The sequence below is a fragment of the Hippocampus comes genome, unplaced genomic scaffold (genome assembly GCF_001891065.2).
Source record: "Hippocampus comes isolate QL1 unplaced genomic scaffold, H_comes_QL1_v1.1 scaffold44, whole genome shotgun sequence".
Taxonomy (NCBI): domain Eukaryota; kingdom Metazoa; phylum Chordata; class Actinopteri; order Syngnathiformes; family Syngnathidae; genus Hippocampus; species Hippocampus comes.
In genome coordinates, this window is record NW_017805546.1 from 2,138,924 (window position 1) to 2,156,205 (window position 17,282).

Sequence of the window (17,282 nt, forward strand, 5' to 3'; positions counted from 1 at the left end):
ATCCTCCTCAAGGGCCGCTGTTTGCGATGCGTCCCTCCTGCAACACGCCTGATTCAAGTGATCAGCTCATCAGCAAGCTCTGAACAAGCCTGAAAACGATCCTGATCATTTGAGGTGCTTTGCGGGAGGGGCACATCCCAAACAGTCAGGTGAGCGGTCCTCGAGGACCGACTTTGGACACATATCGAGTAACCGTTGCTATCTCCGTGAGTAGACAAATATTTGTCCGCTTTATGCACACGGTTGTCCTTCCCAATGCCGAGTCCACGACTGCGTTGCATTTTTTTGTGTTGCTAATTTCCTTCAGTAGCACTCGTACAAACAACACAAAAGCGCCGCTTGGCGGACTGTTGCCTCTCAGGCCCCGGCTGCATTTGAGTTTTGAGAAGGCTTGGTAATTGGAGCTGTATCGTTTTCTTTCGCCGGAGCAGAGCAGGGCTGGGCCTAACCAGGCATTACAGCACTTTCACTTTAACTCAAGCAGGAAATGGGAGTGTTTTATAATGCAATTCACTCTGTCATGGGCACAAACACTCACTACTCCCTAAAAACTATCAGCGAGGATGCAGTCCAAGGCTCAAGGTTACTGATGTTTCGCCGCGCGCAGGGAAATAAAATCTATATACCGTGCATCACATGGACACAAAAGTGTAATTATTTTACATGGCGCTGGCACAGAGGCAACGGATGAGAAAGACTGCGTGTGAGAGGGGACGCTTGAACTGCGCGTCTGCTAAATTTATCACAAGGCCGCTGGGAGTGTTGAAATGAGAACAGTGGCCTATTACTGCTAAGAAGGTGTTTTATTGAGAATACGGCGACATGCCACCCCAGGGAGAATGCCGAGGAAGGAGAGTGCAGCGGCCGTGTGCGCGTTTTTGAGAGCGCGCGCACAGCGGCTGCGTGCACATGCCCGTCATTCTCTGTGAGCTGTCTTGGATACAAAATAAAAAAGCACCTTCTCCGGCGTTTAATTATTCAGGATGACATATATCGGAATTGTCACTTTGAACACACTGGAGGTGTCCCAGTCAATAATTTATACGGGCCAGGCCAGCTTAGCTGAGCTCATTGTTAGTTATTAGCCGACGAGAGCAGTGGCTTGTCAGGCTGATGCCGTGTTTAGCTCTGTTTATTTTACCGGTGTGTTTGCGGACTGGACCGCATCCCGCGAACATTCCTTCATCCTTGGCCAAGGCTTTAAAGCTTGTTGATATGCGACGTGTCAAAACTGGCTGTTTATTGTCACAATAATTCACAAAGTGGAGGTGCTAATCTTCCCTCGTATTTTCTGTTGAATTGATTTATTTTATTATTGCCGCTGAAATCGCTTTTAGTGGCAACTCGCCACCTTTCATTAGGTATTGATGTACTCCCGAATGAGTAATAACATGCTTCAAGTCAGATTGCTCTGTGAAAAACAAAAGTTAGAGCGCAGAAGACATGCTTTCAAACCTCCTGCTGTTCTCGCCCCCCTTGGGCAGTTCTGCCCACTCTCCAGTAGGTGGCAGAGTTCGATTTTCTTCTCATGTCTTGGCTGCTCAGTGAGTGCACTTTGTGTGTGTGTGTGTGTGTGTGGGGGGGGGGGGTGTCAATAGTGTGACGTCACGACAATAATTGCTCTCATTGGGATGCCTGGCATCTATGGCTCTCCTTTTTTTTTAGTTTATTTTATGTTTTATTTTTTTTTATTGAAGTTGCTAGAAGTTTGTTAGTTGTTTTGGTAAAAAGGAAACCTTCATGTTCATGTTGATGTTTGTGACCAAACACACTCAATCATTTCCTGCTGTGATACTCCTCAGCTTTAAAGGTGGGCTGCCAAACTGATTGGAGCTCTGAAGTTGGTAAAAGCGCCGCATGGGAAACTGAGGAAAAGTGTCAACAAGGTAGTATCAGAGTTGTTTACTCGTTTGTTGTCGGGCTGCGTCTTTTGTCCTGGCACTATAAACCTTTCCACTGAGCAGAACAATAAAGGGGCTGAAAGCTTGGCAACTTGTCTTTCTTTCCGCTGGATAGCAGTGTTTACATATCTGTTGTTTCATTAAAGGGCCTCTTGCCTATGGGCTTCCATTGTTTAAAGAGCACGGCCAGAGTCCCAGCAGAGGTCAAGGGGTCAACTGGTCCCTTTTTTTTTTTTTTTTTATTTTAAAGGACCTCCCCCCCGCCCTTTCCCTGTACACAAAGCCTCGGGTTCACCTGCAGCTCAGCCTGCGGCTTCCCATTGTGCGGCCCCATTTGAATTGATTATGTTTAGAGGGATGCTTGTGATTGGTGGAGCAGGGTGTGGTTGATTGGGTAGTTTTGTATCTTGTCAGCCAGGGAGTAACCTTGCGCGTGCAATCCGTCTGTATTCTGAAGAAGGTTGGAGACGCTACAGCACAACAGAGCTTGTTCTCCGCCTGCCTGCGTTGCCGCTGCCTCTCCCTACCTCCCCCTCTGTCTCTCTCTCTCTCTCTCTCCCCCACTGTGTGTGTTTGTGTGTGTGTTTCTCTCTCTCTCTCTCTCTCTCTCTCTCTCTCTCCCCCCCTGTGTGTGTGTGTGTGTGTGTGTCTCTCTCTCTCTCTCTCTCTCGCTCTCTCTCTCTCTCTCTCTCTCTCTCTCTCTCTCTCTCTCTCTCTCTCAGTGTCTCTCTCTCTCTCTCCGTGGCTGCTGTGTTCTCCGCTCTGCTTCACTCCACACCGCGTGGCCCGGCTTTCTGTTTACCCTGCCAGCTAAATGGAGTTTGTCAGGTTTGTCAATATGATTGAGTTCTTTGATATGGCGAGCTGTTGTTGCTTAGAAACTTGACAATTTCATTGGACCCGGGCAGAATACGAAAGGGAGCGCAGCGTCCGCTTGTTATTGATGTTCCGTGTATTCTCATGGGTTAATTGTGTCATGCAACATTGACATGAGAGTTGCGGCGTTCAAGAATTGACAACTTTGCTGAGAAGACACTCTGCACATGCTTGTTGACAGGAGAAGCCAAAACACGGGTCTTGAACGCGGTTATCTGTATTTGGCTGTGTCCGTCTCGGATATCCGTGGGCTTGTTTTGAGTAGTCAACTTTTTCTTGGTGGTAAAGTCTGCTTGCTTGTCTGAGGTGTAGGAAACAGTCTCAAGTACTGACCTCCTTACGAGTAATTTAGAGTGGAATTTTTATTTTTATTTTTTTGGTTCTCCTTTTGTCATGTTTACTTTTCTGACAGTCGGCTAACCAGTTCAACCAGATGTGCAGCGGCTCCCTATGATGTTTTAATTTTGGACAATTCCCAGAACGCAGGTGACAGATTTGCTGTCTCTTCGATAATTGCTGTTGTGACTGTTTTGAAGAAAAGTCTTTCATTGGTGCCGTTTTGTTTTGTTTTTTTTTTTTTGTTTTTGTTTGTTGCTGTGCCCAAGCAGGATATTCCAAATGCCTTTTTTTTTTTTTTTTTTGCCTGCTGTCAATTTTGTCATAACTTAATGATCATTGGGCAGGCGCTACCTGTTCGGTTGACTGCGAATTAAATTAATTTTTGATATCGTTGATATTTAGCGTAATCACTACAAAATATATTTGAGGCTCACCGTCACTCTGCTCTTCCTGAATAGTGTGGTCAAAGTTGTGTCGTATGAGTATTGGGATTAATTTTATTTATTTTTTTAAAGTCTTGCTAAATTGCATAACATTCTGATCCTGATTATTTGAAGACTTCAAGTTTGGAAGTTTTATCCATTTCGTATGCATATTTAAGCATTCACATCAGTGGTCAGGAAGCGGGTCGGTGGAAAAGTGAAGAACAGTCGAGCAGATTGCGAGCCGGTCGGGCAGACGGGAAAACCAACTGGGCAACGCCGTGCAGCCGTGCAGCTGCGCCGAGACGTGCACTTTGGGAGAGCCGGAGTGCGTGCTGATTGGACTGACAGTTTGTAATCAAAGTTGATTTATTGTTCATTAGTTGTGCATTAGCCCTTTCAGGCAGGGGCGTTATTTGCGCAGTGGCCTGTCAAGAAGAGGGGCGGCCGGCACCTGTCATTTCTTAACTGCAACATTGGCCAACAGATTCGGCCCAGAGTCCCCCAGCTTGCCGGGATAGCCTTTTCAAACGTGGCCTTTGCTTTGCGGCGGAGCGAGCAAGCAAGCGGGCAGAACAGAAGAGCCGAGGCGGGGGACTCGTTGAGCAAACGCGTGTACCGCCAGCTGCTCCTTGTTGCGCTTCCTTTGATCCCCTCGCACAGAAATGTGTAGCAACTTCAAAAAAAAAAAAAAAAAAAAAAGGGAAAAAAAGCAGCTTTCATTCTGTCTTTTAATGTCGCTACTGCTTCGAGCGCATGCTTCTCACTCTTCGGCGGGATGATTTTTTTTTCCCCCTCGAGTTGCTTCGTGATGTAAAGGTTAGACATCGTCGCTGAACGCTCAGCGCACGGGGGTGAACTTTTTCACCACCCGCCTTGAATAATTCAAAGAATGTGGAGGATGGCGGCGTTATTGACAAGTCGCACCTCCCAGTGACCGTTTTTGCGCCGTTTCTCTGAATTCCACCAACGCACTAGTGAATACAAGCCGTTCAACATGAAAGAGTTGAGAAGCGGCACGATTTGTGTTCTTCTTGTCTGCCGTCATGGAAACATGGATTAGGCGTTCTTGGCTGGATGACATAAACAATCAGCGCAAGGATGTCAACCATTGTCTTTTGACTCGAGTTTCATTTGAAAGGGATTCATTGGCTGCGATCTTAATTAAATCTCAATTGACTCAAATAATGCGTCCGAAAGGCGTGCCGTTGCATCACCGCGTAGAGCCGCTTCACCAAAGACGAGACGCGCGCACTTCACGCCCAATGGTTGTGCAACATTGTCGGTAAAAGATCAAATCCAACAATAGGGATCGAATGGATGAGAGTTGGGTACTTTGGAAGACGGCGTCCATGTTGTGAATCTTATCGGGTTGCGGACTATAAACGTGGGAGGAGTTTTGGCCGACATTTTAATCGAGTCACTTGACATTTTACGTCCAAACGGGGGAAAATGAAATGAAGTACACGTTTTTGTATGTCTCCATTAATCCATTTGTGATTTTATTATTGAATCAGTCTCCCTGTCCCTGCAGTAAGCAAATACAACTTCAACGTGTGCGTTGTTAAACTGAATTCTTGTTATTTTAGATTACAGGAGTGTTTATCGAGTTTTTACAACGCATCTTAAATTGACATTTTCATAGTGTGTGTGTGTGTGTGGGAGGAGTGGGGGGGCACCGTCATGAGTAGATGAGTAGTGCCGAGAACCAGGGTGAGGCACACTGCCCAGCTGTTGTTGGGATGAGCTCACCCGCTTTGCTGAGCAGTTTGTTTGTTTAAGTCTAACGGTGGGGCCGGCAGGGAAAAAAAAAAACTGTCGAATGAAGTGAGTCAAAATCCCGTTGGATGCAGTTGCTGCGAAGCCCCAAATCCTTCTCACAGTTGCTCATTTAATGACAAACCAAATAAGTCTGTGATCCCATTTATCTGCACCGTCAACCATTTTCTGGGCTGGCTTAAAAAGTATTAGCATTGCTGTTCCTTTTTTGTGTTTTATCGTGTTTCATCATCTCTATTGTTGTATTTGTAGACATTTTTTTTCTTTTTTTATGTTTTTTTTTTCTGGGGTTGCAAATGAATATAGTTTAATTCAGATTAAAAATACTCTCGTGCACTAATCTTAAATATTAGTTTCTGACATCTTTCAGTGCAGGAGATTCAGAGTCGAATTTGCAAGTTTCCACGCTGAGCCAAACGAAAAAGGGAAATACTTGAGCTGGGCCGTTCCCTGTCTTTCATTTTTGATCCTCTAATTTTCCTGTGTGTGTTGACAAAAAAAAAAAAAAAAAAAAGTTTTTGTTTTTGCCCCCCCACCCACGTTCTCCTCTACTCCTTTGCACTAGCAGTCGTTGACCTCTCACTTGTGACTGGAGGGAGGGTCTCGGTCTCGGAATCATCTCCGTTTCCTTGCAGTCCCCGGCCCCTGTCGATGTTTTACATTTGGGATTTGGATTTTTTTGTTGTGTGGCAAAGTCCAAGAGAAATAGGGGCACATAAAATGGGGTGCTATGAAACGTTTTGACCATCGATGTCAATCTTACCTATTTTCTCCATTTTAATCATGTGACGTTATCTTGGGAAATTGGACGTGCGTAGAAACGTGTACGTGGATGTTTTTGCTCCTGTCAGTCTGCAGCTGTGCAAGAATGTTTAAGGTTTGGACGTTTATTTATGGCAGGCACCTGGAGAGTGCCGCACCTTTGTGAAATTCATAAGCGGCAGCTATTTCTGGCATCCTCAGAATGTCCCCAACACTCTCGTATTCCCGAGTCGATTACGGCTGGGCTCGTTGGAGCCCTTTCTGTGATTAGCCCGGTGCCAGTGTGGATGGGAGTATTACAAATGGCAACTGGCATCTTGCGTTTGCGTGAAATGGAAATGATACAGAATTTGGCCAGGCCAATTATTAAATATATATTTTTTTTTTAAGTGCTCCCTCCTGCCCTCCCTCTCGGTAGCGTCCCGTTTCAGGCAGATTTTCAAAACCTCCGGCACAGCATTAAACGGTAGCCGTTCCATTGATCGATAGGTTAAGAAGTGTACGACCCCTCAAGCCGCTCATGACCTCAGTCGTGTTTAGGTCATAAATAGGGAACACACGGGGAGGCTGTCATAGGCTGTTGCTCACAGCAAGCGAAAATATTTGCATCATGTCACAGCGAGATGTAAAACAAGGCGCAGAGAATTCTGCAAGCTCTCCGTGTCATTCTGGATGACGTTGGCAGATGCCGCTCAAGAGGGGCCCGTGTGTAAAAACCGGATCGTGTGGCACGTGCGCTCACTTTCCCGCCATTCAAAGCGTTTTTGTGTCATCCTCATGTGTGAGAAGACACCCTTTTAGCGTTTGTGACAAGAATGCGCACATTGTTCATGAAATTCTAAAATGCATGAAGAGGGGAACGCATATCAATGACATTCACTCCACATGACGTTTAACATTTGCACGGTTCGAAAAAAACTGGGCCGCCTGCTTGACCTTCAGAATAGCTCGTAAAAATTAGTGGTGCCAAGAGAAAAAAAAAGACCTTGTAAGAAAATGACTGTGAAATTAGAGAATTAGAAGAGGGGGTGGGGGGTAGGGGGGAGGGAGGGGTGTCTATGCAGATGACCGGGCAAGTCGTGTGTAAAACTCAAGATACACTCACTGCCTCAGATCCAATGAGGAGGTGGGGGATTCATCTCGCGTTTTCCTCCTCGCCGCCACGGCTGAAAATACGAAAAGGGGACGTGTGAGTCCGGCATTTACGCTGGATCTCATTCGAGGGCTTGAGGCTTGACAAACACAGCTCACTGGCCAAGAAAGAGCGGGATCTCACTCCCGCCTGCCGCTGTCTTCCTCATTTGGTCTCATTTATTCTCGCAGTCTTGTTTCAGCGGGCAAAAAGAAATCGGTGTTTTGCCTTCGGAAACCGACGAAAAATTGCAAATGATATGATCTTGTTTCCCGTAACATTTGAGTGACCTTGTCTGTTAGATGTTAGCTGGCCTGACATTTAAATGGGAATCATTTCTAGATGGCAAACACGATCGCGTACGGTTAAAAAAAAAAAAAAAAATCTAAGAAAATACAATTCCTTTATGCCGTTGTCAAGGAAAGGCCTTTTTAGTAGCATGCGGATAGATGCCGACTTTCCCGTGATATGGGAGCAATTAAGGCACCCCGACATCTGCGGGGCCTTTTGAGTGTCACAACAAATCAGTGGCTTTGAAGAGCCGCGCCCTCGCACCTTTCAAGAGTTTGTTTGAGGCCCGCGCGTTGGTCCGCCTGGCTCCTCCTCCGGCCCCTTTATATTGTCATAAGAATAGATCAATGTTGACAGCAACTCTGATGAAATGTTCTCACACGGCTCGTCCTGCCTGGCGTCCTCAGGTATGGCGTCTCGGAGAACATTTGCAAAATGACAAACGCTTCAGAGAAGCATCGCAGGAGATGCGAATCATTCTCGCGCTTGATAAAGGCATGTTGCTGAAAGCAGTTCGCCATCTAGTCTGCGGGCATGCGGTATCAGCGGCTGTCATCTTCTTTACGTTCCCCCTTTTCCTCTTCGAGGGGGTGAAGTGGCAAAATATTGTTGTCGAGGGCTGTTAGAATGACACCCACTCACAAGCAAAGAGCCATGCGAAACAGAGTTTGATTTTGGGGGCGGGGCCCGTCGGGTTTATTGGCTGTATCTCACCATTGTGCCTTTTGGATTGGGGGCCAACTCGACATCCTGTGGAAAACTCACTGTGGTTGTTTTTCTTTTTTCAGGTTCCAGCGTCAGTGGCTATGATGACACCTCAAGTGATAACTCCTCAGCAGATGCAGCAGATCCTTCAGCAGCAAGTCCTGAGCCCTCAGCAGCTCCAGGTTCTTCTCCAGCAGCAGCAGGCCCTCATGTTACAGCAGGTAAAAAAAAAAAAAAAACAGAAACCCCAATCATAATTTCCGTGGAACTTCAATTCTCCAAATATTTGGCGCTTAAGGAATCTCGCCATACATCATGTCATCTCCCCGTGTGTGTGTTTTGTTTTGTTTTGTTTTTTTTGTAGCAGCAACTCCAGGATTTCTACAAGAAGCAGCAGGAACAGCTCCACCTCCAGCTCCTCCAGCAGCATGGAGGGAGCAAGCAGAATAAAGAGGTAGACTGACATCACTCCAACGGCCTTGCCAGTGTGAAAAGCGTTGACCAGACAGAGAGCGCGGCAGACGCGCCTGCTCCCTCCCTCAAACCCATCTGCCTTCAGCAGAACGGAAAGGGGGAGGGGAGGTGGCAGCCGGGGGGGAGTCAAGTGCGCCCACGCCTCTGATTAGTATGTCAAACTTTCTGCTTTCATGGCTGAGTGATGGTGGATTGCACTTTTGGAAAAGTTTTTCGTTTCCCCGACTGGTATTTTCCTTGCTTTCCATTCTTACTAAACAAGTGCACGACACAACAAAGACATGAGCGCTCCTGAGAGTCGTGTGCAGGAAATAATGAAGGGCAGGGCGGGGAGGAACGTGGGATAAATCTGAGAGGCTTTTCTTGGTAATTAACATGGAAATGGCAGCGGATGAGAAGGCATGTAATTGTGAGATATCAGTGCGGCGAGCGCTCCCAGCTTTGTTGTCTGCATTGAGGTTTTTATTCCCCCCCCCCTCTTTTTCGTTTGCACTCTTCTGCTCCCCGCCAGTACAGCGGGGCACGCTCGTAGGCAGCAGCTTAATGCGTGCTAATGATTGGCAGATACAGGCATCGCGACGGACAAAGCAAATGATTGCGCGGTCAGAAAAGGTTCAAAGACAATCAGGGAATTTTCACTCGTCCCCATCGAGTTGAGTGTTTGCAGGGGAGAGGAAACTCGGAAAAGGGAGCCCGTGTTAAAAGCGGGCACGTGCGCGCGCAGGCCCGCGTGCTGTCAAAGCTCGCGGCTTCAAAGTCAAAGCTCCCTAATTAATGAACTGTGGGCTTCAGTTTGGACAAGTTGTGGCGCGATGCGCCCATAAATCAACATGACAGCGCGGCTCCTCGGCCTCAGATAGGGCCTGTCACTAAGTCGCATCTGATGTAAACACAAGAGGAGCAAGTGAGACAAAAAGAAAGGGGTGGAGGAGCCAAGGAGGGCCAATTGATCAGTTGAATGGAGCGCCAGAATAGAAGACGGCAGAAAAAAAAAGAAAAACTTTTGAAGCATATTATGTATGATCACAGGAAATAGATGCGACCCCGTGAGGCTTCCCCTCTCTGCTGCCTCTCTCTTTCTCTCTCTTTTTTTCTCCAGTGGCATTTCTAGAAGCCATCAAAAGACAGAATAAGAATGATGCTGTGACTCCCTAGTGGCTGGCAGACAATAACCCCCTGTTGTTGCTTTGTGCCCCCCTGTTTTATTTTAAAGACATGAAAATTTCGTTTTTCAAAGCTCTTTAACTTTATATTTGAAGCTCCACAATAAAGGCCTGCCACCGCCACTCTTTATCATTTGTCGGGGACTATATTTTTCGCTCCCTTCTGCCACTTCTTGTTAACCTCTTATTTGGTCTGTTGCTTCGGGTGGTTTTTATGTGTCTGCACGCTGGGAGTGCACAGGAGCACCCCCCCCACCCCCACCCCCGGACCAGAAGATAAAACATGCAAGGAGGGGAGAGTTAAATTAATTTGCAATACTCAGTGTTTCCTTCTCTCTCTCTCTTTTTTTTTTTTTCAGAAAAGCCAACTTCTATTTATTAAGAGTTTTGATGAAAGGCGTCGTTCCCTGTGAACTGCCACCCCCGTAGCACGATTCTTTGCATCCGACTGTCAGTGAGGAAGTAGCAGACGGCAAACCAGTAAAGAAGCCGGAAACTTCTTTCAATTCATCGCGCGGATCATAGAAAAAAAAAACGCAGTCCGTCCGTATCCCCGAACCCGCTGCGGGACCCTTGTCATGTCTTTCTCGTCTCATCTTTGGGATCAGATGGCACATTTCATCCGTGGCTCCTGTTCTTGACTGTTGGCACTTTGACGTCTTTTTACCCAAACTTGTCCCAAGTCCAAAAGGTGGTGGGTCAGAAGGGGCTTGACGCCCTTTCCACATTCGACGTATCAGGCCTTTATTTTGGAGCTGCCGTCTGGCAGCTGCTGAGCTCCAAGACTTTATTTTTGTTTGTATGCACTCAGTTGTGAGACGTAAAGAAAGTGCAAAGACCTCGCACTTTGTTAGCTAAGTGGGTGCAGTACCACAGCTTTTACTGGACCCTTTCTTTCTTCCCACTTGCTCTCAGGCTCGGCAATTCATAATCATTTTCATTCGTATTTTTGTGCAACTCAAAAGAGATGGGGCATATGAGAACTTTTTTTTTTTTGTATAACTTGGACTTCCTCTCCATTTTATTGATCTCGGTTTCACATGTAACTTTTTTACTCACCACCAAAACCAGTCAAACCATATTCAACACTTCTGATTGGACAATAATTTGTTAAAAAAAATACCCACGTGGGGACTGACCAAAAGTGTAAACTTGTGGAAAAAGAAGATATTGGCCAAATTTGAACATAGGAGGACTTTGCTCGACAGTCACACGATACTTTTACCAGACCGGTTACATTTTCACAGATACATTCAAAGTGTTTTCTTTTTGTTCCTCTCCCGTGGTCACCTAAGGCAGCGTTGTACATGAAAAACGGCTTGGAGTATGCACACTGACTCTTGGGCTGCGTTTTGAAAAAAGTCTGCCTGTGTTTTCAGCAGCAGGTGTCAGCGCAGCAGTTGGCCTTCCAGCAGCAGCTCCTCCAGGTCCAGCAGGTCCAGCAGCAACATCTGCTCAATCTTCAGCGCCAAGGGCTGCTCACCATTCAGCCCGGACAAACGGGCCTGCCGCTGCAGTCGCTCGCGCACGGTCAGTACTGCTTAGCACGACAATGGATTAAAATAGCATCCGATGCGGCGATGCCGCACTTGGGATTTAAAAAAAGACATTTAGGGTTGAGCGTTGTATTGGTTGTCTGTGTGCGTGTGCGTGCGTGCGTGCGTGCATGTGTGTGTATAAAAATATATATAGATATATATTTATATATCTATATATCTATATCTATCTATATCTATAGATAGATATAGATATAGATAGATAGATAAACATAAATATATAAAATTAAGGAGGGAAGCTAATGAGCTTTAGCAAGCCATATCCAAGGGTGACTCCAAGAAGCTGCGTTGCAAAGAACTTTGGCGAGGTTGGATTTATCATTCATCAAGTGTCAGTATGTTTGCTTGTCCGGGAGCCAGTACGTCTGTTTGGCCAACAAGTTTGTGTCTTTATTTATTCTTTTCCTATTTGTTAAGGAGCGGTCGCCTTGCGACAAAAGACACTGTCGTAAGGCTTTCAGAACATGACATTCACTATTCATTCCCAGCTAAGACAAACAGTTTTGAAATAACAAGATAAGGGTGATTAAAAACAGGAGGGTTCAGAGGTGCTTAGGTAATAGGCACACACAAACACGTTTGTACAGTGCTGTTATTGTTTGGACTGGGTATGGAATCACTCATCCGCTCGCAGGCAATTGCCGCGGGCACAGGCGTGGAGCGCCGCCGTGTTGAGTGTGCTTTGCCGAATTGCTTTGTGTCAGATGTCTGGCAAACAAACACACGCCCTTTGAGTAAAGCGTTATATGGCTGATAGGGGCAGATACTGTACTTTGCGGGAGCTTTCGCAACAGTCCCATCCTGTTTAGACTGTGTCATCATCACATCAGCGATTGCCATGCACACTTGCTGGCCGTGTGTGTGGGAGTGTGGGTGTGGGTGTGGGTGTGGCCGTGTACTTCATTTGTATTTGTATTTCAAATTCCCTCAAAGTCGGCACGGTGATTAAAATATGGACTTGCTTATATTTTACCTTAAAAATGATTGTCAAGCCCGTCTTTGATTTTACTCTCCGTGCAAAGTGTGTCATAACACCCTCACATTTTTATTCATGACCGGAGTTGCTATTTTTTGCTCCTTTCACATTTCCAATTTCCGCTATTCTTCCCGTTAATTAAAAAATAAGTCGGATCTGTTGTCCGAGGTGATTCTTTTTTGCCCGGCTCAACTGTTTGTCCTCGCGATCCATCGACGGTCTGCTCCGTGTCTCCGACAGCTGCTACACGACTTAAGCTAGTCGTTTGAGCTCCCCCGTTTGTCTTCTTCCTATTCAACGCGTTTTCTGCTTGACTGTTTGAAGTTATTGATGACCTTTCTGTTTTCCACATCGCTTAACTCGTTCACGCATCAGTGGGCTCGGCCTACGGTGCTGTGATCTAATCTACGATATTCGCCTCGCGTTTAGCGCCGCGTCCTCGCAAGTGATGACTTGATCCGCTCTATCTGAGCTCCAGTGATCATGGATTCAAACTCGGGCGTAATAAATTGGCACGGCCGTCTTACTCCTCTTTTGCTCATTTTAACATCTTGCTGTTAATACAATGATTTAGTCTAGCTATTCGCTTTTGATAAGAACCGTTCATTGGCCCAAACTATTCAAACCCCTGTTCAAATTCTGAGGCCATTGCCTCAGAGCGATTGTCTCTGAACGTTTAGCAGAAGTTGGAGGGGTGGGGTGGGGTGTCAATAGATGATGCAGGAAAGTGGCAAACAAAATAAAATGTCATTGAAAGAGATAGCAAGTACAAATATTTGCTATTTTCTTTCTCTTCGCCGGCATAGCCAATGTAATAAATGTGTGCCGGAGATGATTAGAACGCTTTAGATTATGCAACCAGTCACCAAGGTTCTTGAGTACAGTCCAAATTGTCCAATCGGAGACATGTACGGTCCTCAAAATGTAAAAACAAAAAAAAAAAAACAACAAACGATAATAATAAATAACTCAATGTAAATGGTGCATATGTTGAATTACACAATTTCTTTCTTGCGTCAGTTGGGTCCAATAATCCAGCACATAATAACTCACTTTAATTGAGCACTTGGCCAGTTTATAAATAAGTTGGGAATTAACTCGCACGCCACACCACCACAACAACAAAAAAGGGAGACAAAACAGGGTTAAAGCTTTTGTTGAGCATAATGTGTTTTGGATTACTTCTATGCATCATCAGTTTCCTAAAATAAATGGGAGTAATAATTCTAAGACGATATAATTAATGCTTTCCAGTTGGCTGTTGAAATTTTGTGTAAGCCTGTAAGATAACAAATTTGAGTCAAAGACAATTTGGGATTGAATCCTTCGTATTATCGTTTTCTGTTGCCGTAAATTCTTTTGACATTAATGTTCAAAGTCCTGGAAGCAGTTAGACGATATCTGTTATAAATTATAACAATTTGCTCGGGAGGATATAAGCCTCCCCCCTGCCCCCACCTCTCTCCGCCACCACATGCTCACACGTTTTCACACACGCCGTCCTCTTGACCCGATAAGAGAGTCGCCGGTTGTTTTTTGCGCTCACGTGGCTGCAGCCTCGAGGATGTGTTTTCATTTAAATGCAAAGCGCACACACCGCCTCTGCACGCTGTGGCGAAAATGGCCCCCGTGCCCCTTTGAGGGTGAGCGGCAAGGAGGGCCACGTTGCCGCGCAACATCATTAAAGTTGTCTCCGAGAGGCCAGCGGGACGGTGACAAGACAAATTTGCCGATAATATGAAAGCAAAGAACGTGGCCAGCCACCAAGTGCCTACAGAACAGCGGCACATCAGGGACAGCAGTGGGGAACGCGGCCGACCTGTCAGTGATTGATCCATCCGGCCGTAGGTTAGCGGTAATAGTTCCTGCAGCAAGAAGCAGGACATATTTCAGGCGTAGGGGTGCATATCAGCAGGCCAGTGATTACTGCAACATAAACAGGGGTGCAGTCAGGTCCCAGCCTGACGGAACAATAAACTAATAGCAATGTCACTGTCCCTCCACCCCCCCGCCCCGTGACACCGGCACTGTGAGCGAGGAGTAACAGCCCGCTTTAAAGAGTCTCGAGCACTGGGGGCCATTTTTTATTTCCAGGATGATGGCCTGCAACTGATGTCATTATGAACCTTAAATCAACTTTCTGCTTGCTCGAACATGGTCACCTGGGTACAGGGGGACAAGGACGCGAGGAGGTTGAAGTGCCCGGCCCGTCTCCGTGCCGGAGCTACCTGCCGGGCTCAAATTGCGTTGGGAGGCCGGTGATCAATCACGTGTCCCAACGACATACATTTTTTACGCGCTTGTCTGTATTTCCCCATCGTAATGAGCCGAATGGTTGTGTTGAAAAATGAAAAGGGGAAAGATAAACCAATCCGGCATTTGAAAAGCGGGCAAACTGCCGGACCAAGAAAGAGGATTTTACGGATCAGTGTCGTTTTGTGCTGCTGTAATCAGATGGAGACATCTGCAAAAGCAACTCCATTGTTCAACCATAAAGGATAACGTGCTCAGAGAAATTTGTGTCATGGCATTTTATTGTCATTTGAGGTGACACGCTGTAGAAACATTTCAAAATAAAGAAATAACTATATGGGGGGCGGGGGGTTTAAAATTAGGGGGGCCTTAATCAAAGGTATGGGGAAAAATAGCCAAGTTTTTCACCTGGATTTAAAAGCATTGGCGCTCTGGACTGACATCGCTTCTGTTGGCAGCTTGTTCCATTCGTGTGCAGCATAACCGCTAAATGCAGCTTCACCTTGTTTACTTTGAACTCTGGGCTGCACTATTTGGCCCAAGTGGGCAACTCTCCGAGCCCGACCGGGTTTGTATTTAATCCATTAATGTAATCAGGACCCAAACCATTAAGCAATTTACCGAGCAGTCGCAGAATTTTAGAATCTATTCTCCAGCTGACTGGGAGCCGGTGAGACCTTTGTTCCCACTCTGTTACCGCTCTCATCAGCCTCCTCCATCCGTTGCGCTTTCATCTGAGTAAACAGTCGTGTCGGGGTCACCAGGACTGCGAGGTAATTGAGCCAGTGTGGGCCGCCCTGTCAAGCACATCGGCTAAAAATACATCGCCCACTGTCACCGGGCACCGAGTGGGGGCGGGGGGGATGATCGGTCCTGCTGTCTCAGTGCAGGACACAAGCATCACCGGTGACCTTCTCAAAAAGAGGATAAAAAGGAAGAACTTTTGCCTCACGGTCTGTTTTTATGACAGGAAAAGCTCAATGGAACATTTAGTGGCGTAATTGTAAATGGGCGAGCGGGGGATTTGCATGCTAAAACACAGGCGGCAATATGGAGCCTGTTTTGCCTGTCATGGGCGCGCACTCGGATTAGAACTCAGCAAGGCGTTGAAGGCAGTCGGGGAAAACACACGCAAGCAGAAGAAGAGCGAGCGAAATATTTGAATGTGGAAAGACGCTCCTTGGAACGTGGAAAGGTTATTGATATGTCCTGCAATCATTTCCTGCTCTTTGATATGCAAACGATCTTGTGTGAATTTAGAGCAATCCTATCAGACTCATTTCACACTTCTTAGCCCTTGCGTCTCTCCGGAGTCCTCCGCCTCATTAGGCCAATGTTCTCCATTACCGGCATAATTAAAATCTTTAGTAGCTTATCAAATGAAAAATATTTTTGCTGATCGCACCGAGATCTTCACATTTATTTTTTTTTTTCCACAACAGGAATAAATGAAGACCGAGCATTTTGCATACAGTGTCTTACAATTTGGTGCTTGAAAGGAGCACGCTGATGAGAAACGGGGAGGGGGGATTTGGAGACTAGAAACTCCAGTAGATAAGCACGTGCAAATCATCTTTCATTTAACACTGCTCATTTTGAGAATGGCTTTAATTAATTGTAAGGTAAAGGGAGTGGCTTTTTCTTCTTTTTTTTTCTTCTGTACAGCACATATGCAAGGACTTGCTTTGAACATGTGGATTACTTCAGCACGCTGGATTTGAATATGCACACATTGTCTTCAGATTTCGCCTTTTCAGATTTTTCTGTTTTTATTTTGAAAATGGGCATCAGAGTTCACGCACACAGAAAGCTTCATTTCAATTTTGTCAAATGACGATATTGCAGTCGTCGGGTAAAGCTCTCTGGAAGTTTTATTTTGGGGGGGGGGGGGTCGGGAGACATGAAAAACAAAACCAATAACTGATTATATTGTATTTATTCATATACTCAGCATGTCGCCAATTTTAGCAGAGGTGGCCAGCATGAGGCGTTTAAGGCAAAAAAAAAGTCTCTGTCAGCTTATTTTAGGAAGGTGACAAAATGCTATAGATGGCCACAAACGATGTGGTGTACTGACATTAAAAAAAAAAAAAAACTCCAAAACCGGATTTTACCTTCTTATCCAAACTCCTGACCCCCCCAACCCCACCCCACCACCCCGCTTTCAAGTTTGCTGTCAGCGCAATGCAGAAACACGCAGGCAGGCAGGCACGCACACACATAGACACGCAGCGTAGATGTGTTGTCAACACACCAACAATGTCATCTGTCTGCAAGGGATTTATTTTTTCAAAGAGCTCTGCTAGCTGCAGTGTGCTTGACTTGTTAAATGAGGTTTAAGTCTTCTGTGTCAATTGGAGGCGGTGCAGAGCTTTAAGTATTTTGCACATTAATGCGCTTTTGAGAATATTACCCCAGGGTCCTGTTTCTCAAAGAGGCAGTGGGGGGGAATTGGGGCGGGGGTATGTTTCCTAGTGATGCTGCTGTAAACATATTGTTGTGTGCGCACAACACACAAACATGATGGCCATTATTCAGATTTCATGCCTTGTCTGAATGTTAATTATTTTACTCTGGGCATGAAATTTGCGTGAGTACGAGGGATTTGTGTACACAAACATTATCCAGATGACAGGAGAATTGAGGAGGCGGG

The 17,282-nt window shown here is 46.0% G+C and overlaps 1 protein-coding gene across 12 annotated transcripts in view; it reads left to right on the forward strand.

The window, feature by feature from the left end:
- foxp1b (forkhead box P1b) overlaps window positions 1–17,282 on the forward strand; it is a 118,759-nt gene that overhangs the window by 80,052 nt on the left and 21,425 nt on the right. For 7 of the 12 annotated variants that reach the window (XR_002169381.1, XM_019879393.1, XM_019879392.1 and 4 more), the window contains 3 exons: window positions 8,291–8,428; window positions 8,572–8,661; window positions 11,224–11,374. Coding sequence is in view for 11 of the 12 variants with exons in the window: in XM_019879393.1 (XP_019734952.1) it covers window positions 8,291–8,428; window positions 8,572–8,661; window positions 11,224–11,374 (379 nt within the window). In the remaining variant the exon portion in view is untranslated. Of the gene's footprint in view, window positions 1–2,582; window positions 2,730–3,239; window positions 3,264–8,290; window positions 8,429–8,571; window positions 8,662–11,223; window positions 11,375–17,282 lie in introns of those variants that run through there. The other 5 variants (XM_019879395.1, XM_019879397.1, XM_019879388.1 and 2 more) reach the window with 5 other exon arrangements.